The following is a 25,549-nucleotide window of genomic DNA, read 5'->3' as shown; positions in this document are numbered from 1 at the left end:
AAAAAACATATACATATAAATATATAATATAAATATAAATATAATACACAATATAGAATAGTAAATACAAATATATATATATAAATATAAATAATAATGATACAACGTAAATGGTTATTGATTTGTATATGTGTGACGGTGGTAACTCTAACACTATACATGATTGGATCTAATCCATCACCCACATCATCCACAGCTGCCATGCCACACAAGAACAGTCTTGGTAGTAGTACATATACATCATCATCAGAGGGTGAGAATGAGGAGGATGTCCCATTGACCACCCCATCTCCAACTTCCACTCATACTCCCACTCCAACTCACTCACCCTCAACACCATACCCATCTTCAAAGTCAAAAGAGCAATCAGAGTCAGAATCTGAGGAGGAGGAGGAAGAAGAATTAGTAACAGGATTAAGTTTCCAAAGTGATATGGAGTCATTCCCATGGGAAGAATACCGGTCTGCAGCACGTTCCGGTAGCTCAGACAACACAGACCGTTACTCACAGATGCTCATCTCTCGATTGGTGCCATACCTGGTTGAACCACCTTTAGAGCCAATCAATGAAAAGTGCCATCCAAAGCCACTCCCAAGTGACAACGACATCACTGACAAGTACTGTACCTACTATCCAGAGGTGTTTAGTGGCAAGAGAAACAAGACAGCTCGAGTAGGCCACATGGTGCAATTTGGGTTCGACGTTGATATCCTCGAGATCCATCTCAATGAATTGTACGATGTCGTCGACTACTTTTTCATCATCGAGTCGACACGTACCCACTACCACAAGATCAAGAAACCACTCATGTGGGAGCAAGTCAAGTTCCAAGACCGTTTCATCAAGTTCCACGACAAGATTGTTCATTTTATCCTAGACGATGCCGATGAGAGAGTTGCCAACGATATGTTTAGTGCAGAGACCCATCAAGAGATCCGTCGTTGGCAAAAGTTTGTCGATTGGAACAACAACAAGGGCAACCTGTTCCAAGACGACGACATTATCGGGTTTGGCGATACCGACGAAATCAGTCGTCGTGAGAATATCCATCAACTCAAGCATTGCCAATTAAAGCCAAATGTTGGTATTGTCGATATTGGTATTTGGTTCCCATTCGGTCCAATCAACCAAGCTTTCAGACCTGATTGGGCAGTCCCATACAATCCATATACACTAGGGGATCCCTCCTACTTTACAGTTGGTGCAGCCAAGAATCGTCCAAGTAACAACCATCCAACCAGAAATCGTGGACAATCAGGACACTTTATGTTGGGTGGTATGCATATGTCTCATTATGGTTATTTACCTTTCCAAATGGTAATGTATAAATACATATTTAAAAAAGAAAAAAAGAAATAGAAAAAGAAATAGAAAAATGAAACTAATATATTTATTTATTTATTTTAGGTAAAAGTATTATCATGTTCAGAATGTGGAGTTAAATCAGAGAGTCAAGTAACAGTATTTTCAAATGATCTTTCAAAATCAAATTATCGAGTCAAAGAGTTGGAATCGAGACTTATACAAACTCCAGCCAATGACAGACCAAGAGTTGTCCCTCTTGATACAATGGATGCTCATTTTAAGAATGATGTTGCTATCCTCCCATGGTTTTATGATTGTAATCGTAATCGTTATCCAGTTTGGGAATCAAAGCATGATACTAGATTGGGTTAAAAGAACTGGTCCAACCAACTAACCAACCAGACACACCAACCACAGACATACCAATCAGTCACCAACTAACCAACCAGACATACCAATCTACCATCACCCACCACCTCCTCCACCTCCACCTCCACCTCCACCACAACTCCATTTATTTTTATTGGAATCATTATATAGGTTGATTCCCAGCCACAACTAACCAACAACTAATAATAATTAACACATTATCTCATTTTAAAGAGATTGATCATCCAATCAAAGTAACAATAGTAATAATAATATACAATAATAATAATAATAATAGAATTTAATTTATAATAATATATATTTTAAGAGATTACTATTATTGTTGCTTTTATTCAAAAATTTCACAATAAATTGTAATACACCTGTAAAACATTAGACCTAAAAATATTAATATATATAAATATATAAATGGAATTGGAAGTATTCCTCCTCTTGGTTGTAGAGATGAATATTTAAATTTAAAATTAAATGAACAAATATAGTAGGATGGTAGTTGCCCATTTCAAATAATAATAATGTACCACCCTATAGATAGTAGTAGTTGTCCTCCCTTTTTCTAAACTTGAATGAATAAATCTGTACTTTTAATTTAATATTTAATTTAATGAATCTTTTGGGATTTTTTTTTATTTTCTAGTATATTAGACTATTACTGTTACTGCTACTACTACTGCTACTAGAAGTACAAAAAATATATATAGTTAATCATAGTTTAGTTATAAATAAAATAAAATCAGAAATATAGAATATAAATAAAAAAAACAAAATGATTTTAGGTAAATATCAATCAACTTATACATGTATAATTCTATTATTATTACTAGTTACCTGATGATGCGCAGAGGTTGGGATGATTACGTTGTGCCAAAGAAATCTACGTAAAGTCAAAAAAATATCATAAAACATTAGAAGGTTGCACGACTGTCGAAGGGTGCACCATTTTTAAAAAAAGGTCGATCTGCTCAAAGAATCGAAGTTTTTTCGTCATTTGGCGAATATGAGGGTTTCGTCCTCGTTAAATGCATTTAACAAAAAATCTCAAAGTCATCATAATAATAATAATATTATTATATTATATCTTAATTACTTTATTTGTATCTATTTATGAGTGTAGTGTTAACCCCTAATCATAATTATTCTCTTCTCATTAAATATTTAGATTCATTTAAAAAGTTATCATTAAATTCGTATAGCGGTCAAAATCAAGGTAGATCAGCTAAATCAATGACAGGTCTATCTTCCAGAGGCACCCAATCGTATAATCAAGTTTCAAAGGTTATAGTTGGAGGTGGTTCATGGAGTTCTGATGATGGTTTAGATAATGTAAACATTGATATGAGAATTGATTTTGGTGATGATTAGAAAAAGTAGAGGAGAGAAAAGGAAAGAAAAGAATGAATGAATGAATGAAGGAAAGAAAGAAATATTATATAAACATAACAAATAATAATAATAATACTTAAAAATTAAAAATAAATAATATTGGGAAATCAGATGCAAGGTTTTTGAACATCAAAAAAAAACAAAATATTTTGAAGAAAATCAATGTCAGTGAATATTATTATTATTATTGTTAATTAACAGAGCGATACTAGAATATGTATATTTGATGTAGATATATATACAGTACAGTTAGTAGTAATCAATCATGTCAACTAATCATTATTGTGTAGTTGAAAAGAGATTGATTAGAATCACAACTAAAAAGAAGAAAGTAGCGGTAGTAGCATCAACTACAACTACTGTGACTTCTCCACCACCTCTCAAGAATACAAAGGTTTCAATTACATCATCACCATCTTCATTGCAACAACAAGTACAACCAGTACAACAAGTACAAGTACAACAACAACAAGATCATGAAGAAGTTGATATTATGGAGATTGGTATTAAATTGGGAGGACAAGATACGATGGTTGAATTTGAAGGTGGTGTAGAGAAATCACGTCTTGAACTATTAAAGAATTATATGGTAGAGACCGAACAACAACAACCATTTGTATATGAAAGTGCAGTCTTTGAAAAGGGAGAGGTTGTAGACTTGAAAAAGAATTGTGGTACTACAAACTCTAGCTCTAGCTCTATTGATTATACTGCATTGTTGACTGTAAATAGAGTGGTCTGTGACTTTGACAATCAAATACATAATGTCATGGTATTAGAGTCTGCCAATAGAACAATCAAGTTGTTGCTACTAGACATGTCGACACGATCAATGGAAGAAAAGGGTGATATTGTTGCAAAGCCATTCCCAGGTGGCAACAAATCAATGTTGTTGACATCTTCATCCTCCACTCTGAAATTCAAGTATACCCTCATTACGGGACCCACCGTCGTCGGTTATGTCACATCGTCTCCACAACCTTCACAAGTTCTCACACTCTCATACCCATCATCCAACCCTGTCAAACATCAATTAGACAGTAATATAATCAGAGTGTGTTGTTGGAGTGATCCAACTGCCCCTTGTTTTACAGAGATTGATTTAACTGAATCAATTAATCAACTTAGACAAGAAAGTAGAGACTTTCAAAAAGATCAAAAGGATGAAGAAATGGAAAAAGAACAAGATTATAAGTTATATGTATTAAATATAATTGGACAAGACAAGAATGGAATTGTCAAACCAATCATCATTCTATTAGATGTAAACATCCATACTTTAAAACAAATAATCTATTCAATCGAGTTGGATACAACTATCTCTGTCAAGAAACAATTGGTCATTATTAATGATCATGCAGTTGCTGCTGTAAAACCAATACTATTATTTAATCATTTGGAAACTTATTATAGTGGTCAAGACAACAATGATACACAATCAAATCTATATTTTGTGGCAACTGATAGTCAGGTATCAGTGTACACAAACAAAGATAACAACTCTTTAATGGAGATGGTTTGGTCATTACCTTTATCAATGGTACCTAATCTAGTGTATGTATAAATGAATGAATAGATACTAATGAAAAGAAAAGAAAATGACTAACTAACATTTGTTTTGATTTATATTTATATTTATAGTTCATTTGTAAATACATCATTTACTTCATTTATTGGTGACGATAATGATTCTGATGATGAGGACTATGATGATGATGAATGGAGTAAAGGATGTGTTATTATAGTATCAAAACATAATTTGAGGGTGTACAGTATTGGGTCGAAAAAGTTGATGGCCGAAGCAACAGGATTCACAGATCTATTTATTGATGATTTTATTGGTACTGGAAGAGAACAAGTGTTGCTCAGAATGATTGTCAAAGCTCAGAAACAATATACTATGTTGGCAATCATACCACTGCACAAACATAGATCAGTTACTATCCCAAGTAGCAACGGCGGTACAGACAACAATACATCACTGTCAAGTGGATCTAAACAACCAGTTTCAATAGAATTGGTCACCGAATCTTTAAAGACTCGTTGTGAGCAAGCCAAGGATGAACTTAAAGATCAACAAGCAATTCTAGCAAACAAACAACAACTATTAAATCATTCTATCAAAGTATTGGATTCATTAGGTACCAATGGTTACTACAATCAACAAAGATCAGCACAACTTAAAAATGAACCAATTTGGAATAACTCTAATTTAAAAAGTTTATTAAATCCTAATAATAATATAAATATTCAACAAAGACAACAACAAAAAGAAGAAGAACAAGAACAAAATTCACCAATATTAGAATCATATGATTTATGGTTTAAAAATAATATTATTTATTGTTTGTGGAATTTAAAATGTCCAACAACAACAATAACCTCTAATATTATTATAGAATCACTTTTTATAATATTGAAATCCAATCAAACACCGTTACAATGTAGATGGATTTCATTGCACGATGGAAATAGTGATAGTAGTTTTGATGAGAATCATCAATGTAGAATTTACATGGAAATTCAATTGCAGCAGAGTCAACTACAATCATTACTTTTACAAAAACAACAACAACAATTTATTGATGTTGGTATTCAATGGAGAAAACATATTAGTGGTACCTTGATTGATCAATCAGATAGTAGTAGTGTCATTTCATTTATTTCAAATTCACTTCCAATCAATCATATTTTAAATAATACTTTTAAATCTCATCAAATTGAATCACCTATTTTATGTATGTTGAAACAAAAAAAAAAGAATCAACAAACAAATTATTTAATTAATTATTTAATTAATTATTTATCTATTTTTTTTTTTAGATCCAATTGAATTTGAATTTATAATATTATCAATGGAAAAGGATACAAATATGATTAAAACATTTTATCAAAATACTATACCAAAATTAATTAAAGATTCATTTAGTCAATTTAAAGAAATTAATGTAAGTACCATTAAAATGAAAATTATTTAAATAATTTATTAATTAATTTGTTCTAGAATCTGTCATATGAATTTAATAATATTGAAGGATATTTACCATTTAAATTAGAATTTATTGATAATAATAATAGTGGTTTTGGATTAATGAAAATATCATCATTTCAAACATCGGTGATTCAAAATGTAATTGGATTGATTTCAAATGCATTAAAAGATCAACAACCATCATCATCATCATTTAAAATCATATTGTCATTTGGTAATCGTTGGTATAAAAATTTAATCAAACAGTTGGAACAATCAATACGACAGGAAATCCAACTAATGGAAGTCCAAGGCTGCCCACTCGACAGCAAAAAGGTATTTAACAAACAAGGTCAAAAGGATTTAATTTTACAACTCTATGAATTGAATCTTTCACTCTCTCGATCTGTAACCATCACTGAAGGATGTATACATTTATTATCGAGACTCTATCATCATTGGTCTGGAATTCAATCAATTTAAATATATACAAACAAATTAAATTGCAATTAATATTTCAATTTAACTTTTACCTTGTACAAGATTAGAGTAAATAGGAATAGGAAAATATTTAGGTTTGATTATTTTATTTAAAAAAAAAAGTGTAGAGAACCTACAACACTCAATTATTATTATTATTATTATTATTTTTTAAAGTGGCATACGAAGTCCACCATCCATTCTAATCGTTTCTCCATTGAGATAGGCATTTTCAATAATATGGGCACAAAGTTGAGCAAATTCGCTAGTTAAACCACAACGTGGTGGGTATGGAACAACAGATGATAATCCATCTCTAATCACTTTGGGAACTTGCATAAGTAATGGAGTTTCTAAAGATAACAAAAAACAAAAAAAAACAATGGGAGAAATTAGGAGAGTTGGAAAAATGGAATAGTCGTCTATTTCTATTTCATACCAATTGGACCAGGAGCAACACTCATAACTCTTACACCACTGACAGAGAACTCTCTGGCAAGAGGAAGAGTCATACCAGCAATAGCAGCCTTTGAAGCACTATAGGCACTAAGGTTTTTAAGTCCATCAAATGCAGCAATTGATGAAGTCATGATAATGACACCTCTATCTTCATCTAGTATTTCTTGATCTTTCATAACATCAAATGCAAGTCTAGTAGCATTATAAGTTCCAGATAAATTGACACTAATCACCTTTAAGAATTTTTCATAGTTTTCTTTTTCGGTTGTCTAAAAATATTAATTTTGATAGAGTAGAAAATAGAATATTAGAATCAAATTCAATTTAATATATAAAATTATGTTTAATACAAACAGGACCCAATTCAATGACACCAGCACAATTAATGAGACCATCTAATCTTTTAAATCTTTCAATTGTTTTTTTGAAAGCCAAAGATGTACTCTTTTCATCGGTGACATCTGCATATTGGTATAATATTTGAGGACAATCATCACAACCTGTCAAATCTTTGATCACCTTGCATGCCAAACTTTCATTTAGATCAAGTATCACAATATTGGCACCGCTATTATATAATTTTCTAACTGTTGCTTCACCTAGTCCAGATGCTCCGCCTATTTTAAAATATATATATATATATTATTAAAGTTCATTCATTGTAGTGGGTAATGCTATATTTATACATACCAGTAACTACAAATGTTTTTCCTTGGATTTTCATTTTAATATTCTATTGAATTATTATATGTTCAAACCAAAGTGTGGTAGGTACTATTTATATTTAGAACTTTTTTAAAAAAACAGAAACAGGTATATACGTAAAAGTATTTCAATGGGTAGCCAAATGGACAAATAGGGTTGAATTCAATTTAACCCTTTCGTATAATTGATCTATTGAACATAGAAGAAGAAGAAGAAGAATAATAATAATAATATTAATATCCATTTTCGAAATTCTATCCTTCCTTTCTATCCATCCATACTTATAAAATAATATTAATAGATAAATATATATATGTATTTATATATATGTATAATTTATATATATGTATAATTTATATATATATATCTGTTGTTTATGTTGTCTATGGAATGTTTGTGTTTAGTCAACTAGGTGTCTAGTGTATTATAATTTTAAATTTAAATGGTTCCACCATCATCATCATCATCATCATCGTTACACAATTTCTCTGGATATAAAAAGTACCAATTTTAAAAAAAAATAATGGATAGTTATAGTGATGATAGTGATGACTATCCATACATTAAAACAAACCATCATTCCACCCAGATCTCTATCAAACTTGAAAGTAGAAGTAGGGAGGACCATACCCCACCTTTTAAATCGATAGAATTCATGTATCATCAACATACACCACCATATCTATCACACTTTTGGTGTCACCAAAAATTTTAAACCAAACCATCGCGATTCATCAACCAACCATTGAAACAGTTTAACACCATTGTGGTTGATATGATCATACCAATAATTATTATTTATCATGATGGAGGTGAATCGATTAATAATAATTTAAATCTTTGTGGCGGTTGGGTTGTAGTATATACCTACACCCTCCTCCTCCTTCTTTTTAGATATCTCCAATTATTTGAATTTAATGATTATAATCACCTTTCTTGTCTTGTAGTGAAGGATCGCGAAGTTGATAGATAGATAGCCATACTATTTCATCCTCTCTAAAAAACAAGAAGAAGCAAAGATGAAGATACCATCCACTCGAAGCATTTGCAGATTTTATCGTAATTCCTGGCCTGTCTTTGATGATGAAAAATATCTAGATTTTCGATTGTTTTAAGAAGAGGTTGATACCATGCACGCATTCTGACGATTGTACATAGTTTTATATTTCTATTTGTTATTTATTTATTTATTTATTTAGAGAGAAGGAGAGAGATGCACACAAAAATAAATAGCACACTCAAGAAACTATTCATCAAAATATTGATTGTTAGTTTAGTGGTGGCTGTCATTGTCGTTGCTGTGACTGTTGGAGTGGTCGTTGGAAGAAAGAAGAGTAAAGATAATAATAGTAATAGTAGTAGTAGTAGTAGTGGGGACACCCCAAACATCCCACCTGCTACAAATATAACATCGATCAATCTAAGTGTAAAGGAATTAGTAGAACAATGGGAGATGAGTAAATCATGGAATATTGTACATATGACTTATGGTAAAGACCTCATCACATTGGTTGACAATGATACTGCATTCCGTGCCAAGTACCCAGCTGGTAGTTATAAACCATCGGCTACACCACGTGGTGGTTTTGGATGGTACTCTTCACCAGAATCAGTGTTTGCAAGCAACGTATCATGCTTTTCATTTCGTGTAAGGTTTCCAACTGGTTTCAATTATGTTAAAGGTGGTAAATTACCTGGACTGTGGATTGGAGAGACTGGTGCCAATGGTGGAACACATATTGACGATGGGTCGAGTGTACGTATTATGTGGCGTGCTGTTGGTTCTTCAGAAGTCTATCTCTACGTACCCTCTGACCAACTACCAGCGTTCTATCAGCTGCCTGGATACGTCGATACTGGTGATACGGGTGATAGCGTCTGGAGAGGGTCATTCCAATATGTTACAGGTACTGAATGGAATAATATCACCCTATCAGTTGCCATGAACACCTTTGCCGCCAATGGTACTGCCAACTATGACGGTTACCTCGCCGTTCAAATCAATGGAGTCAAGCAATCATACAACCAAATGAAATGGATTGGTGTTAAAGACAAGCTAATCAACGGACTCATGATGCAGTCTTTCTTTGGAGGATCCGATACTTCATGGGCATCGCCAACCGACCAATATGTAGATTACTCTCAATTCACTGTATCAAATGATCGTTCTTGTCTTTTATAGTAGATAGACAGACAGATAGATTCTGTATCTATCACATTCATCATGATACCTACCTACCTACCCACCTTTGGAAATAAACCTCCATTTATTTATTTATTTATCTCACTCAAAAAGAGACATCATCCTCTCTCTCTCTCTATATATATTAACAATGTCACATTTAATTATCTCTATGTGTATAATTATAATTATCTGTATTAATTGGGTCGTCGCAAAATGAAGAGGTTCTTCGGTCCGATATTTTGAAACCGTGCAGATCTTTGCAGCAAAAGAGCGTTTTACACAAAAAAAAAAAAAGAAGTTCCCAACAAGCGAACAATGAACCGACCGAGGTGCGTATTTAAATTAAATTAAATTTAGATGGTGACGTCTTTTCCTTGGGTATGTCTTCCTCTTTGTCCTCACCCTTTGAATAAAATACTTTAGTTATACTTACTCGCACAACACACACAAAATAAACATACACACATTTGCAACTTCAACTTCATTTTTTCGTTGTTGTTCATCAAATCAAATCTTCTCAAGAGATAAACATTCATAAATAACTATATAGATATTAGATAGTTATTTTTTTTCAAATTCATTCAAATATATATTTATAATCTATAGATATATATATATATATACATTCAAAATACATTAGATAGATACATCAAATATTGTAAATAAGTTCAACAAAACAACAAAAAAAAGATATAAACATAGGCATATAAATATAAATATAAATAGAATAGAGAAATGTTAGATAATATAATAGTAATTGGTTCAGGATCAAGAGAACATGCTATTGCATGGTATGTTAAAGTTATATAACTACAAGTTGCGAGAACAATCAAATCAAGGTTGATACTTACTTTTACTTTTTTCTTATATTTTCTTTTTTTTTTAATACTTTTAGGAAACTATTAAAATCAAAAAAAGTAAATAAAATATATATGGTACCTGGAAATGGATCGATAACAACATCAAATGGAAGAATCAATAATGCACCAAATGTAGCGATCAATGCCGAGTCAATTGCCAATTTCAGTAAAGAGGTGAATGCATCGATGGTGGTCGTCGGACCAGAGGTACCGCTGGTGGATGGCTTGGCAGACGATTTGAAGAGAAAGGGTGTGCCATGCTTTGGTCCATCGCGGGCTGCTGCCGAGATTGAAGGCTCCAAATGCTTCTCCAAGGCGTTTATGCACCGTCACGGTATCCCAACTGCCGCATTCCAGTCGTTTACAAAGTATGAGGATGCTGTTGGCTATGTCGAGTCGGTTGGCCATAATGTGGTCATCAAGGCATCGGGATGTGCCGCCGGAAAGGGTGTGCTCATTCCAGCAGACAAAAAAGAGGCGATTGCTGCGTTGAAGCGTGTGATGGTCGACAAGGAGTTTGGCAGTGCCGGTGACGAGGTGGTGGTGGAGCAGTTTATCGACGGTGATGAGGTGTCGGTGATGTGCTTCTCGGACGGGTACACAGTGACCGTCATGCCACCTGCACAAGACCATAAACGTGCACTCGACGGTGACAAGGGTGCAAATACCGGTGGAATGGGTGCATACTCGCCCGCACCATTCGTGACCGACCGTAGAGCAGGTGCATCAGCGTCGGGATTCGGTCCGCGTATCGACGCGATCGTCGAGACTGTGCTCAAACCAACCATCAACGGTATGCGACGTGAAGGACGTCCGTTTGTAGGTGTGTTGTTTGCCGGCTTGATCATCGACAAGGTGACACAGCAAAATTATGTGCTCGAGTATAACTGTCGTCTGGGAGACCCCGAGACGCAGGTAGTACTGCCATTACTAGAGAGTGACCTGTACGAGATATTCGCTGCATGCATAGAGACACGTTTGGACAGCGTCGACGTCAAGTGGCGCGACGGATACGCCGTGACGGTCGTGTCGGCTGCTCAGGGATACCCAGATGCATACGCCAAAGGTCGCGAGATTGTCGGTGTCGAGCGGTTCCCCCAGTCGGACAGTCTCATGCTCTTCCAAGCCGGCACGACTGTCGTCCAAGCACCCGATCATACCAGCCGTCTCGTCACTAGCGGTGGTCGTGTGCTATCGACCACTGCACTAGCCGCCGATCTAGAAGCTGCCATCCGTGCTGCCTATGTAGGTGTCGCTGCCGTCTCTTTTGAGGGTATGCAGTTTAGAAAGGATATTGGACACCGTGCCATCACATACTTGGCCAATAAACGTAGTGCCGAGACAGGTACCAGTGGAGTATCATACAGCGAGAGTGGAGTCGATATTGAACGTGGTGATGCCGTAGTCGACAATATTGCACCAATGGCCAAGACCACCAACCGAAGTGGTTGTGTCAGCGATCTAGGTGGTTTTGGTGCGTTGTTTGATGTCAAAGCAGCTGGATTCAAAGATCCAATATTGGTCAGTGGAACAGATGGTGTTGGAACAAAACTCAAGATTGCACAAGAAGTTAACCGTCATCAAGACATTGGTATTGATCTCGTTGCAATGTGTGTGAATGATGTGTTGGTTCAAGGTGCCGAACCACTCTTTTTCCTCGACTACTTTGCAACCGGTCGTATCCATGTAGATGTTGCTACACAGGTGATTGGCGGTATTGCACGTGGATGTAAAGAGTCTGGTTGCGCACTGATTGGTGGTGAGACGGCCGAGATGCCCGGTATGTACCGTGACGGCGAGTACGACTTGGCTGGGTTTGCCGTGGGTGCCGTTGAACGCGACCAAATGCTACCACGCAACATCCGTCCAGGCAACATACTCCTCGGTCTCGCCAGCTCGGGTGTCCACTCGAACGGGTACTCGTTGGTACGATACCTCATAGAGAAGAAGAGCGGGCTCGTCAAAGAAGGCGACAGCAGCAACTCGGTCTACCTGCAAAAGGCTCCCTTTGAGCCAACCAAGACACTCGGCGAGACACTACTCACCCCCACCAAACTCTACGTCCTCTCCTGCTTGGCTGCCATCAAGAATGGCGGTGTCAACGGTCTTGCACACATCACTGGTGGTGGTATCACCGAGAATCTCCCACGTGTCCTCCCCGACGGCATGAACGCTCACGTTGACATTGGTTCATGGAACATCCTCCCCGTCTTCCAATGGCTCAATGAAATTGGCAAGATGGACAGTCTCGAACTCCTCCGTACCTTTAATTGCGGTATCGGTATGGTCCTGATTGTCGAAAAGGAAAAGGTCGAACAAATCACCTCCCTCCTCCAACACCACAACGAAACTGTCTACCAAATTGGAACCATCCAATCATCTTCAAACAAATCTGAAAAGCCAAAGGTCATTTATCAATAACAAATAATAACAATATAATAATAATAATAATAATAAAACACGTACATACCAAAATAATAATAACAATAATAATGTAAACAATAATAATATTTATATAAATAATATATATATATATAGTTGTGGGATTTATTATTACAAGATAAAAGGTTGGATAATTTAAAAGAAAGTGAAAAGGATAAAGATGGACAAGATAAGAATTAAAGAGATATAGTTAACTTGGATACTGGATGAAGAGTTTGCTTCAGCAAGACAGATTGGGGATTGACTGTGACACGACTCTGGAAGTGGGTTGTATACTTGGGTAATTTGGGAGGAGTTGAGAAAAGTACAATATTGTGGTACACAATTTTTTTCTGCACAACTATTGTAAATTGGGCTGTCAGTGTTTGACTCGATAACACACTTGTAGATAGTGATACAGTTTAAAAACTCGAGGTATGTAGTTTTTTGTTGTTCGAGGGCACTGCCAAACAAACCCTTTGAATAACAGGTGGCGTTGGTTGCACTAGCGTCACCTCCCTGACACACACATTCTTCGTAGGATGTGCATGGACTTGATAGACAATTGACTGATGTTGGAGTGGCCTTTGGAAGTGCGGAACATTTACCTCCGCTACAAACCAATTGGTCATCACAGAATGTATCATCATCACAATCTTGATCAACGGCCAAACTATAAAGAGAGACACAGTAGCCTTGAGAAGTTGCCTTTGTACCAATAGCACAGTATTGGTCACCCTTTTTAGGCAGCAATTCACCAGCCTTGATATTATCTGTACAGAGACCATTATTATCACAAGAGGTTCCAAATGGACACTCGATATTTTGTTTGCATGAACCAATCAATGAGCAGACCGATTCGACACATGTCATATCACCCATACATTCATAGTCGTGTTGACATGACTCATTTCTCTGAGCATAGTTGGCAATGACACAAGTATCTGCCAAACAAGTATAGATTGGATTACACTGTACCTTGGAACAATCTTCATCCAATTCAGCGTATTTTACACAAGTACCATTATGTATACTATTTCCTTCATTGTCACAATATAATAACCCTTGACATGGAACATCTTGAGAACTTTAAAAACAAATCAAAATTAATACTACTAATTATTTTTCTAAATCTAGATAGATAGATAGTATATGTACAACTTACCATTGATCACCCTCACCAACACATTTGGCAATTGGGACGTATTCCTTGCACTGATCTGCACGTGCAAAGCTTGTAAAACTAATTACAATGATTGCTACAATCACCAATGATACATATAATAATAATTTCATTGTAAGTTAATTATTGGTTTAGTTGAATAAAAGAAAAAGAAGAAGAATGACAATGTTGTTGCGTTGAATTGTTGAACTTTTTGGATCACTATACCCATCCATGCCCTTTGCTTTGAGTTGCCTTGAACAAAATTCGTGCATGGGACAAAAAAAAATATCTCCATCCTCTCAGATCAAAGGATCGGTTCTACACCACGGTAATACAATCAGAATTAGTTGATGAAATACTTTATAATCATAAATATTCTTATATTTATATCTTCATATAGATCTAGTAATTTAGAAAATGAAACTTAAGATTGGTGGTATGACAGATTTAGTTTCACAATGACCTAATACATGATAATGTATTCTCAAAACTAAAGGATTAATATTCATAATATCTATATATCTACCTATCTTATTTAAAAGATATTAAATTAAAAATATTAATTAATTTTATTATTCAGATCTTTTTTTAAAAGCAACGTGTTGTGTAGTTTACATTTGAACTTTTATTTTGAATTGAGGAAAGAAAAAAAAACAGACAAAGTAAAAAAAAAGACAAAGAACAGAAAAAAAAGAGGAAAATCAGTAAATTGAGATCAACATTATATTTTCTATCTAATAACTTACAGCTGAGGGGGGGACTTTCATATTTATGCAGGAAGGCCCTGTTAAGGTTAACTAGGTCGTGTCTACCCTCCCAATATGCACGATATCGGCAGGTAAAGGACGATAAATCCATGGCCTGTAATCTGCGGTTTGGTGTAAGATTCCCAATAAGAGAATATTCTTTGCAGCGCTCGTGTCTCTGTTGAAGAAATGATCACAAACTGGACAATATAGCCATTGCCATTTAGTTTTAAATGGCATTTCTGTCGCATTTGGGTTCATTGACTTCCAGAGATCTTTGATCTGACTATCACAAAGAGACTTACCAAAACCATAATCGTGGGTCGAAACAGAGTTGCTTGTAGACTTGTTCCCATCCTTTTGACTATTGCTTTGATCTTGGTCCTTACAACGATCATTAGTAGTTGATGACGATTTTGACCTCTTTTTCTTATTTTTGCTAGCATCCCTTTTTTGTTTTTCAAAATTAAACTTGATGATAGCGTTGATAAGTTGGTCCTTTTTGCTGTTGGTAGCACCACCCTTACTATCCTTGTGAGAACCTCTTTTGTTTTTCCCTTTGGTTGGCTCTTCTTGTTGATTGTATTTGATAGAGTTTAGATTGCAAAACTCTATCAACTCCTTGACAGTCTTTTTGCTTAAAGAGAAAAGGGATTCCAATAGCATAGTTGGAGAAGGTGAAGTATTTTCAAGTGATATGAATACTTTTAGAGTTTCATTCATATCATCTGCCAATTGAGACACTTTCAGAGTTGAATCATTCTCTTTGTCCGCCAATTGAGCCTTGGAGCATTGACAATTGTAATCAGTCAATTTGCAACCATCACATAACTTGGAATCCTTTCCTTGCCAACGAACACCATTGTCTGAAAACGTGGAGGATATGGGTGCACCAACAACATGGGTCTTTTCAAAAGATTCTGGCAACACATTTTTAACCTTTTGGTGTTTAGCTTTTTCTAGGAACTTGTTGTTGTTGGTAGAATGAATTTTGGAGGCACATGCATTATGAATCTTGGAAAAAAAAATATTAATGAATGGCCATTTCGAGGGTTGATCTAAAAATTCAATTATTAAAACACACATACTTTGGAGGTATTAAATTCATTGACAAGACGTGCCTTGTAACCCATATTCAAAAACAGTCTGAGTAGTGTCTTTGATGTACAACCAGTTCTACCACCACCTCGGGATCCACGGAAAAAATCAGACCCTCCAATATCTATAAAAAGAAAGAAGATTAATAACAAATAATAATAAATGGTTTGAAGAAATAAAAAAAACATACAAATCACTATTCTATTTTTCGGGATTGTTGTTGGTGGTACAAAGCTCTTTGCATAGGCATATTGGGCGCGCTTCTTGTCAATGTTCCTGTTCTTGTCCATGGTCTGAAACGTATAGGACGTCACTACATGGGAATAAAGACGACATTGATCCCTATGGGTAATTCTTTCATACTCTATTCGTCTCAATACAGATTCTACATTGAATAAAGTATCTAGGAATTAAAAAAAAAGTTAGTTTATAAATATTAATATTATAATATATAGGTGGTATAGACAATGCATATTTAAAATAACACTTACCAAAGGTATTATAGGGTGGCAATTCACTTTCAAATTTGGACAGGACCGGGTTCTTTTTGTAGTTTTGTTGTCTTGCCAGAAGACGGTCAGTGCCCATGAGGTTGTAATAAGATGCCACTGAAACCACTCGAGCACGATTCATAGAGTCTACAATCGTACATTTTGACCTTCCAGGATCAATTCCGATATAAAGATAATTGCCACAGTTGTTTTCCCTCATAACTTTCCATTTGCTTCGGCGCCTTCTACACATTCCAGAGTGATAAAAATCTCTCTTTGCTCTTATATGTTTCTCTTCATCTTTGTAAACGCACTTTTCATTTTTTACAAAAGGTTTAGAGTAGGAGGAGTAGGAGAATGAGTGTGAGGGGAGTGAGGTATAGGTCAAGGATGAGGTATCGGTGGAAGAGGGTGGAGTTGAGGTATCGGATGAGGTGGTTGAGGTATCGGTCAAGGATGAGGTATCGGTGGAAGAGGGTGGAGTTGAGGTATCGGATGAGGATGAAGTGGGTGGGGCATCGGTCAAGGATGGGGAAGAGGGGAGTGAGATATCGGTCAAGGGTGAGGAAGGGGTGGGCAAGTAGGACGGAGATGGGGACGAGGTGGAAGCGAGACACCTTTGCACGGCTTTTTTGAGGGTTTCCAACGTCATGAAGAACCAATAGTCTGTCAAAGGGATATTTTTTTCTCTCGCATAGGTCAGTATATCTTTTTTCGAGTTTGATTTCTCTAGATCAAACTGTTCAATTTTTTGTTCTGACCATATTTGAACCCCAAGGACCGATTTCAACAAAACACATTCCACTTGAAGACGATCTTCTTTGATATTCTCTACGTCGATTTTACGGGATGTGGCCTCTTCAACTAGATGTTCCAACGTCCATTGTTTAAGTTTAGGAAAATCTTTTGTTTTGTTACTTAGATTTGGGCGTTTGGTGGTATTTTGATTGGAGGACGAAGGGGAGGATGATGAAGAGGAGGTGGATGATAAGGACGACGAGGAAGACGAGGCAGATGATGAGGATGACGTGGATGATAAGGACGTGGAGGAGGACGAGGAGGACGGGGACAAGGCAGACGAGGAAGACGAGGCAGATGATGAAGATGACGAGGCAGATGATGAAGATGACGTGGATGATAAGGACGTGGAGGAGAAGGAGGACGAGGCAGACGAGGGGGAATTCGATTTAAATGTTTGAACTGGGTCAAATTGAGATACCTTTGGAGCCATTTTGTAGATATCATGAGCAATCAAAATATAGGCTGCTGTTATGTGCAACGCAAACATGACTGATGGATGCGGGGCGATAGCAATGAGCCTTTTAGGAATTATCCTACTTACATCCACCTCTTTGTCCTCGGTTGTGCCTTTGGCTTTATCTAAAATGGTGTGATAAGATTCTTGACTATAGTCAACCATTTCGTAATCCAAAGGATTGGCATTAAAAGCCTCTTTGGCTGCCTTGCAAGGGAATTGTCCACAAACAATAATGAGCTTGGACGTTGTCATTGAAAAATGCTTCATTAATTCCTTCACCATGATTTCATGTTTGATTTCATTTTCAAATCCGCCAGTAGACGAGTCGTGGACAAAGGGATATGCATCACGAATTCTAAATTGCATCGAGGGATCGGATGTAGTTTTAATAAGATTGAATAGGTTCCGCATGGAGGGTGCAATTCCTGACCTGTTACTGTTGAGTGCTATCGAGGTGGTGTTGAGAGCCTCGTGTAGAAAAATCTCCACGTGGGGTGACTCAGGTTGGTCAAATTTGACGAGTCGATGATTGATTTCGGCAATTAATGGTACTGGTGGAGGGAATTGATCATCCTTTGAATCAAAGGGTGGCATTTTTTCAAATGCATTCCTTTTTAGTTGAATATCAACCGAGTACAGATCCATCAGGTCACCACATAAATCCAATCTTTTTTCATGTTCCGATAGAATAGGAATGGTCGCATCACATTGTTCGCACACCATAGGCAAATCTTTAAGTGAGTGGGATGACAAACAATTGGCACAGATAATATCTCTATCCTTGACTTTGGGAATGTTTGGTTTCAACCCAACTTGTTTTGCCACAAAACAAGCATAGTGGGGATGGTTGTATGAATATGAATGGTTCTTTTCCATTTCTTCTACTTGTTTACATTTCCATGATTCATCATCATCATCATCGGAATCATCCATGGGTGTGCCATCTTGACCGTTTTTTTGAGAGACCAAACTTTGCTCTGGAAAAGATTCTTCTAGTTTTTGTCTCTTTTTCAAATGGTATGGCAAGAGACGGCAATTCATGGATATTTGCACATCAGAAACTACTTTTTCATTTGCACCTATATAAAGATTAAAATTAAATATTAGTAAAATGAATGGGTCGTAAAAGATAATAATGCTTTAAAACAATGACATTTACTTTTTGTTTGGAACCAGATATGGCTGGGAACGTTGGTTGTCACCATCATCGCCCTTTGATTGATTAGGACCGACATTTTTTGGTTATAAATGTAACCAATATTGTCTCTTTCGTAATCATTAAAGTTGGGGTGAATTGTTTTTGTTGACCCGTTGAAATCGAATGGGTTGTCTTTTACATACGGTGATTGCAAATAATCGCAGAGGACTGATTTTCCAACAAATCCAATCGTATAGTAACGAAAAAGAAACGATTTTTTTGTTGAAGCAAGAGACTTTGGCATCCATTTCCTTGGCCCATTTCTCTTCACCTTTGGGCTGTCATTGAATAGTTTCTTGAGAGTTGCTTTCAGTGTTGGCAATGAACAGCAGTACCAATCATATTCGATTTTAATAGTGCTAGTAGGTAAAGATAACCATTTTAAAATGCTAACTTGACTGGATTTGCTGTAGTCAAAGTCTTCTATAAAATCTATTTGCAAGCGTTTTACCATGTCTTGCCATAAAACCAATTTCAATCTTTTAATATTTTCCTCTTCTTGGACTTGTGTATCAATGTTTGGGGATTCGATATCTCTAAGTTCCAATTGTCGATTAAGATCCTCCAATTTAAAATCTTTAAAATCAGGGAATTTTTCTAACTTTATATCCACAATCTCACTACGAGTTCTACCTCTTTTTTTTTTTGATGATGAGGATGGAGATGTAGTTGTATCAGACGAAGAGGATGGTGATGTTGTTGTATCAGACGAAGAGGATGGTGATATTGTTACATCAGACAAAGAGGATGGTGATGTTGTTACATCAGACGAAGAGGATGGTGATATTGTTACATCTGACGATGAAGGAAAAGAAGCCAAGTGCGAAGCTTTGAGGATCTCAATTTCCTTGTCGAAAAACTTAAATCTATCCAATGGATAGCCACTTTCCAATGGATGACCAATTTCTTTTTCCAAATTAGGTAATATTTTTGAAATATACCTTAATATTTTGTGTTTGTCGGTCAAACCAAGGGACATATCTATTCCAGAGTTGACGATTATACTGACAAACAACTCTATCGAGAATGGGATAAAAGTACTGTTGAATCTATAGATAAAAAAGAGGATTAGTTTTAAAAATATAAAAAAAAAGATATTGGTCAATTGTTTTATACATACTTTGCTTGTGGTGCAAAGCTATTCAATGCGAAAGGAGTAGTTTTTATCGTCTCCAAATCGGACGTCATGAGGGATTTCAATCCTGTAGGGTCATATCCTTTTGGAAACTTGTATCCATTTGATTCACAAAAATCCATTAAAGATGGATATTGATCTTTTGTCAACTTTGAAAAATCGATTGAATTGTCCTCTCTATAGAAAAAAAAATAAGATTACAAAAAAAGCATTTGATTAGTTAATTATAATGAAAATAATAAAAAATAACAAAAGATATAATAATAATAATAGTTACGGATTAATTATATTTTCCAAATTTAGCATTTTCAATCTATTCAATTGGAGGGTATTTAACCCACTCCAGGCACTTATTGATGTTGATGATTGGATCAACGCTTCCAACTTTGATGAGAGTTCAGATTGTAAATAATCACCAGATATATGTTCTTCAACCTTTAATTTCTTTACATTTTTGCTATCAATCTCTAAATCTGTGGCCAAATTTGATATTGAATAAACAGTTCCATCAAAATTGATTTCATCAAAGTTTTCAGGCCTTTTGTCACCCAAAAACTGTTTCTTCTTTTTTTTTTCCTTGGGAATGGCTGGCTCTTGATTTTGCTTGGCCTCTCTTTCCTCTTTTAATTTTGACCTTTTCTTTTCGCATTCCAAATTATGATCTATAATGATAAATGTAATAAATGTTAGAGAGGTTTAAAATTAAAAAAAAAAAAAGGTTTGACAGGCCTGTCACTGCATAGAGAGAGCTTCTTGCTATCAATGGAGGTATCAAAGATCACTCTAATCTCTGCAATAATTAATACGCGCTGTATTACAATTATACTCTATAAATTCTATCTCTCTCTCCACAATGAGGCAAAAGAGATAGGTGATGCGTTGATTGGATAATGAAAACAAAAAAGAAATGGTGTAAAAGCAATGATTGTAATGTTTTGCATTATCGATCTGATGGAAAGACTGGGACCAACAATGAGGCGAGTGGTTAGATGGGTGGTGCATCTCGTTAATAAAAACAAATATAATCAAAACAAGAAAGGGTAAAAGAGGAGCAATGGTAGTGATTGATTGCAGTATCTGATGGAAAGTTAAGTGGTAAAGAAAGTTTGTCGGATAGGAGAGTGGATCAAACGAACAACAAAAAGGATGCAGAGCGATAAAGAGTGGTAGATTGGTACTTGATTTGGATCAAAAAGGATTATATAATTTATGAGTGAACACAAGAGGTCAATGATATGTAAAGATGAACTTGGCCAACAATGAGTAGTTAAAAGGAAAGAGATGGGTGGTGCATTGATTGGTAAACCAATGAAAACAAAAGATAATCAAAAAGAAATGGTGTAAAAGAGGAGTAATGATAGTGATGTGTGGGTTCTTACACTAAAAGTGTAACTATAAACAATACTCGCTGTATTCTATCTATTGATAATGTTGTGTTGAGTGTGAGATGTTATTTAATAGTTTAATATACATTCTCTAAATTTGGTTTCTGTGAGTTGTTCGAGATGAAAAAAAAAAATGAAAATAAATATTAAAAAAAAAAATCTGATCGACACTCCGCAAACTGCCCACCATCCTCTCAGTAGCGGTCATCGACCCCTTTTGACGTGTATGAGCAAAAGATAAACAAAATGAGAGATAGAGTTACATGAACCGACGCAAGAAGATATTTAAAAAAAACCTGTGATGGTGTTAATATCAATGACATACCTTTTAATGGTTGAGATGAAAATATTAGTTTGAGAGCTTGGTACCCTTCACCGATCTCACCATCATCTATTTTGGCAAGTATATCCTCCAGAAGATCCGACACCAACTTGGACTCGTGGTGGAATATGTTTCGGTCATCTTGACGGTCTAAAGCACTCTCCACCATCCTTTTGCAGGTCTCGGCCACCTCGGCCGAGTAACTATTGCAAATGGAGTTGGCAAAGGCGGTTTTATAAGAGTGGCAACAGCCAATTGGATTCAGATCTGGGTCAAGGAGTGCATATCGGAGGATTTGATATTTTGCAACCATCTCGTCTACCTTGAGTTTGGCAAATGTTCTCGATAGCATTTTGTTGACGATTTTCTCTTTTGCTTGGACATCTTGTGCAGAATTCTGTAAAGAGTAAACAAAGAATAAAATAAAAATTAATTTATTATTACACATCATAACTGTCACAGACTGTTATACATACATAATCTCTTGGACTATTACTGCTTTTGCGTGTGTCTATGTCCATCACCTTTGAGATGATGGCCTCCACAATTAGAGAATCCCATCGAATCGGCAAAGTCAACCGATTTTCCATTTTTTCATATAATTCATTTGTTTTGTTCTTTGAAAGAACACTCATGTCGTAATACTTTGGTATTACTTTTTCGAGTTCTTGTCGGGACAAACTAAACACTAAAAATAGTAAAATACATGAAATCGATCAATTAGTTCATGAACTTATCTGAATGATTCATGTTCAAAAAAAAAAAAAAGGTTGATGATATCTTACTGTTATTAAAGTCGTATACAAATATTAAAAAAAATTGGCCTACTAACCTCTTAACAGAGTGATAGTATCTTGCATATTGGCCGAGATGTGTCACAAACAAGTTTTGTTCGTTATTCCACTTCTTACCCATGAGACGATCGAGAGGGTATTGAGTTGTTCTTGTCTCTGTTGCGGATGGAAGTGGGCCATTCATGATGACCACTGTGCGATAGTGAACCTCAATTAGAAGCTTCCTATATAAAAAATATATAAAGGTAATACAATATAGCAGAAAGATAATGAATTGAAGAAAAGATAGATAAAATGAATAATGATGTGATGAGAAAAAGAACACTTTAAATAGAGAACATTGGAGCTTGATGAATAATATTTTATTTTAAACAAATGTTTTCTTGTCTTTGTTGATTATCAACAAAAAGTGAGGGGTGATACATATACAGATGGGGTTGTCCCAATGATATCATAATCGTATGGTGGTTTCTTAATACCCGAACTGTGTCATCACCACCGTTTAATGGGGGCATTCATGATGCCTAGGTGAGCCACAGCAGCACGATCATTCTTTGATGTAACCCGTCAGATTATGGGCGTGTTGATTCACTATATGAGTGAGGGGGATAAGGAGGAGGATAGGGGGTGGTAGTCATGGTTGGATATGATGCCTAGGTGAGCCACAGCACGATCATTCTTTGATGTAACCCGTCAGATTATGGGCGTGTTGATTCACTATATGAGTGAGGCGGATAAGGAGGGGGATGGGGGTGCGGATTAGGCTCATTATATGAACCAAGATCTAAAATGTAAGAGAAGAGGAGGAGGGAGAGGGGGGGTGTATGATACCAAATCAGCGTATGATTCTATTGTTGTTTCTTCTTTTTGATAGGATCCATTTATTAATGAGAGAGAGGGGCTATTTGCTGTTGTTGTTTTGAAACAAATGTTCAAACCTCGCAAATGTATCAGGTCAGTCACCTATGGCACGCATAAAGATCGCACTATCTCATGAGAAAAAAAAATTTAAAAAAAAAAAAAAAAAAAAGTGTAGAATCAATTGAAACAAACAATTAATTATTTAATTAAATTGATAATATCTTTATTTAATGAATTATCAATATTATAGATATATTTTTATCTTTATTTTAAGCATATTAATCATGAGTACAGCAGCCCAAACTATCACTGCATCAGCAGCATCATCAGTATCAGTAGCATTAGTACCAATAACAACAATCTCTGCATCACCAGCAGCAGCAACAACAACAACAACGACACCTCCAACAGTCTACCAACGATTAATTGGCGACCGTTTTAAACCAACATTCTCATTAAGACAAGTGCAACGCATTAGAAATAAAACGTCATTCCTGTTGAGAAGACATACAAATGGCGACGAAGTACTACAAGCAGAGGTTCTAAGAAGTTTGAGCATGTCTAAACATGGAAGAGGTATCAAGACAACTCTCGACCCCAAAGGAGAAAAGATCAACGAAGATGGTACAGTTTTTATGTCACCAAGAGATTTTAGTTGTATCAACATCATTAGAAAGATGCACAAGGAAGCAAAAGATGGAAAAAAGAATTATTATAATAATTCTACACAATAAGTTGCATATAAGAAATTAACTAGTAGTAGTTGTTGATGTATACTAATTCCTTTCTTCAAAAGAATATTATCATCAGTGTCACCTTTTCATACTAGTAAGCAACTAAGAGATTTTGGGTTCAAATTTGCAAATGGAGCATTCACAAACGCCAACAAACATCATGATCATCACAGAGTCATAAGAATAAGAACAATACAATTACAATACAATACTTAGAGATATAAAAGTCATGATGATGATCATGTTGATGATGATGATGTGAATATTGATCATCAACACAAGTAGTATAGGGTAACAAGTTAAATTAAATCTCAATCATCATCGTCATTTGATGGATGTCTGTCTCGAATGAATGAATGAATGAATTCAACTTTAGGATGGGTTATGAATTCATAAATCTAGATGTATTTATATTTACTACTTGTCTTGTACTGCGCGAGAACACAGTACAGCACAGCACTATCATGTCATGAAGAGAAGTAATTAATTTTGGAGGGAGAATTTTCATCATGACACCAACAACAATAACCATCGATCGATTAGATTCATCAAGATATTTTAAACAATCATCAATCAGTCAATCAACAATGGGAATGACGCCTTTAGAGGACATGACGTAGACCAACAATCACTCTGTCTTTATTCAAGGATCCTTTGACAAAGAACCAAAATCTTTTATAAATATATAATATAAATTAAAGTAAGACTATACACTACTATGAAATATTATACATCACTAACCATTATTCTATTGTTTAAAGACAATAGAAATAAACCTCTTTTTTATAATTATAGATTACACTTGTGGTTATATTATTATTATTATTTAAAAAGACACTACAACTCCTTTTGGTTGGTGGGAGGATGTTCTAGTGTCTTCCAAATGGTCATGCTTCGGCGTGGGAAACTTATGAATTCTACCCTCTATCCCTCTTTCCCCCCCCCTCTATATATATACAATTTTCCCCTATTTTAAATCATTTCAGAATTGGGAGCTGCAAGTACATTGTTCATTTGACTCAAAAGGACTACTCTACGGTATAGCCAACGGAGTTCAACTTGTCATTTGGTTCACAATGGGCATTTGCTTGCAGCTCCAGGCTTGGGTCTGGATACTAATATTTTATTATCTATATATTGTTGGTGTTTTTTTTTAGAATGAGAAACATTGTGATTGAGACAAGAGTAATGGTAGCTCTATTG

The 25,549-nt window shown here is 35.5% G+C and overlaps 9 protein-coding genes across 9 annotated transcripts; 5 read left to right on the top strand and 4 right to left on the bottom strand.

The window, feature by feature from the left end:
* Positions 1-159: 159 nt before the first annotated feature.
* gnt7 (putative beta-1,4-mannosyl-glycoprotein beta-1,4-N-acetylglucosaminyltransferase) lies at positions 160-2,400 on the top strand (the record flags this gene model as incomplete). The annotated part of the gene is made up of 4 exons (XM_004360732.1): positions 160-1,317; positions 1,408-1,672; positions 1,909-1,937; positions 2,341-2,400. The coding sequence occupies 4 exons, from the start codon at positions 160-162 to the stop codon at positions 2,398-2,400; spliced, it is 1,512 nt and encodes a 503-aa protein (XP_004360789.1).
* A 61-nt stretch (positions 2,401-2,461) lies between these two features.
* On the top strand, positions 2,462-3,057 carry DFA_05067 (uncharacterized protein; the record flags this gene model as incomplete). Its single annotated transcript, XM_004360731.1, has 3 exons — positions 2,462-2,495; positions 2,648-2,716; positions 2,855-3,057. The coding sequence occupies 3 exons, from the start codon at positions 2,462-2,464 to the stop codon at positions 3,055-3,057; spliced, it is 306 nt and encodes a 101-aa protein (XP_004360788.1).
* A 286-nt stretch (positions 3,058-3,343) lies between these two features.
* DFA_05066 (uncharacterized protein) lies at positions 3,344-6,532 on the top strand (the record flags this gene model as incomplete). Its single annotated transcript, XM_004360730.1, has 4 exons — positions 3,344-4,632; positions 4,720-5,816; positions 5,902-6,026; positions 6,083-6,532. The coding sequence occupies 4 exons, from the start codon at positions 3,344-3,346 to the stop codon at positions 6,530-6,532; spliced, it is 2,961 nt and encodes a 986-aa protein (XP_004360787.1).
* Positions 6,533-6,700: 168 nt separating this feature from the next.
* On the bottom strand, positions 6,701-7,712 carry DFA_05065 (uncharacterized protein; the record flags this gene model as incomplete). Its single annotated transcript, XM_004360729.1, has 4 exons — positions 6,701-6,882; positions 6,969-7,257; positions 7,343-7,605; positions 7,679-7,712. The coding sequence occupies 4 exons, from the start codon at positions 7,710-7,712 to the stop codon at positions 6,701-6,703; spliced, it is 768 nt and encodes a 255-aa protein (XP_004360786.1).
* Positions 7,713-8,216: 504 nt separating this feature from the next.
* On the top strand, positions 8,217-13,159 carry purD (phosphoribosylamine-glycine ligase; the record flags this gene model as incomplete). The annotated part of the gene is made up of 6 exons (XM_004360728.1): positions 8,217-8,350; positions 8,966-9,845; positions 10,236-10,256; positions 10,605-10,669; positions 10,774-11,561; positions 11,790-13,159. 6 exons carry the CDS (start codon positions 8,217-8,219, stop codon positions 13,157-13,159), a joined length of 3,258 nt encoding a protein of 1,085 aa, XP_004360785.1.
* Positions 13,160-13,315: 156 nt separating this feature from the next.
* On the bottom strand, positions 13,316-14,455 carry DFA_05063 (paramecium surface antigen repeat-containing protein; the record flags this gene model as incomplete). The annotated part of the gene is made up of 2 exons (XM_004360727.1): positions 13,316-14,246; positions 14,325-14,455. The coding sequence occupies 2 exons, from the start codon at positions 14,453-14,455 to the stop codon at positions 13,316-13,318; spliced, it is 1,062 nt and encodes a 353-aa protein (XP_004360784.1).
* A 279-nt stretch (positions 14,456-14,734) lies between these two features.
* Positions 14,735-19,363, bottom strand: DFA_05062 (uncharacterized protein; the record flags this gene model as incomplete). Its single annotated transcript, XM_004360726.1, has 7 exons — positions 14,735-14,854; positions 15,137-16,084; positions 16,159-16,292; positions 16,359-16,571; positions 16,660-18,648; positions 18,811-18,996; positions 19,255-19,363. The coding sequence occupies 7 exons, from the start codon at positions 19,361-19,363 to the stop codon at positions 14,735-14,737; spliced, it is 3,699 nt and encodes a 1,232-aa protein (XP_004360783.1).
* A 133-nt stretch (positions 19,364-19,496) lies between these two features.
* On the bottom strand, positions 19,497-23,266 carry DFA_05061 (uncharacterized protein; the record flags this gene model as incomplete). Its single annotated transcript, XM_004360725.1, has 8 exons — positions 19,497-19,538; positions 19,567-20,164; positions 20,236-20,427; positions 20,588-20,912; positions 21,961-22,354; positions 22,434-22,645; positions 22,869-22,975; positions 23,181-23,266. The coding sequence occupies 8 exons, from the start codon at positions 23,264-23,266 to the stop codon at positions 19,497-19,499; spliced, it is 1,956 nt and encodes a 651-aa protein (XP_004360782.1).
* Positions 23,267-23,523: 257 nt separating this feature from the next.
* Positions 23,524-24,346, top strand: DFA_05060 (uncharacterized protein; the record flags this gene model as incomplete). Its single annotated transcript, XM_004360724.1, has 2 exons — positions 23,524-23,591; positions 23,887-24,346. The coding sequence occupies 2 exons, from the start codon at positions 23,524-23,526 to the stop codon at positions 24,344-24,346; spliced, it is 528 nt and encodes a 175-aa protein (XP_004360781.1).
* Between the last annotated feature and the right edge of the window lie 1,203 nt (positions 24,347-25,549).

This window comes from Cavenderia fasciculata (genome assembly GCF_000203815.1).
Source record: "Cavenderia fasciculata unplaced genomic scaffold Scf_Dfasci-G-o-80e12.f1-5, whole genome shotgun sequence".
Lineage (NCBI taxonomy): Eukaryota > Evosea > Eumycetozoa > Acytosteliales > Cavenderiaceae > Cavenderia > Cavenderia fasciculata.
The sequence above is the reverse complement of the archived record's forward strand: the minus strand, read 5'-3'. Positions and strand labels throughout refer to the sequence as shown.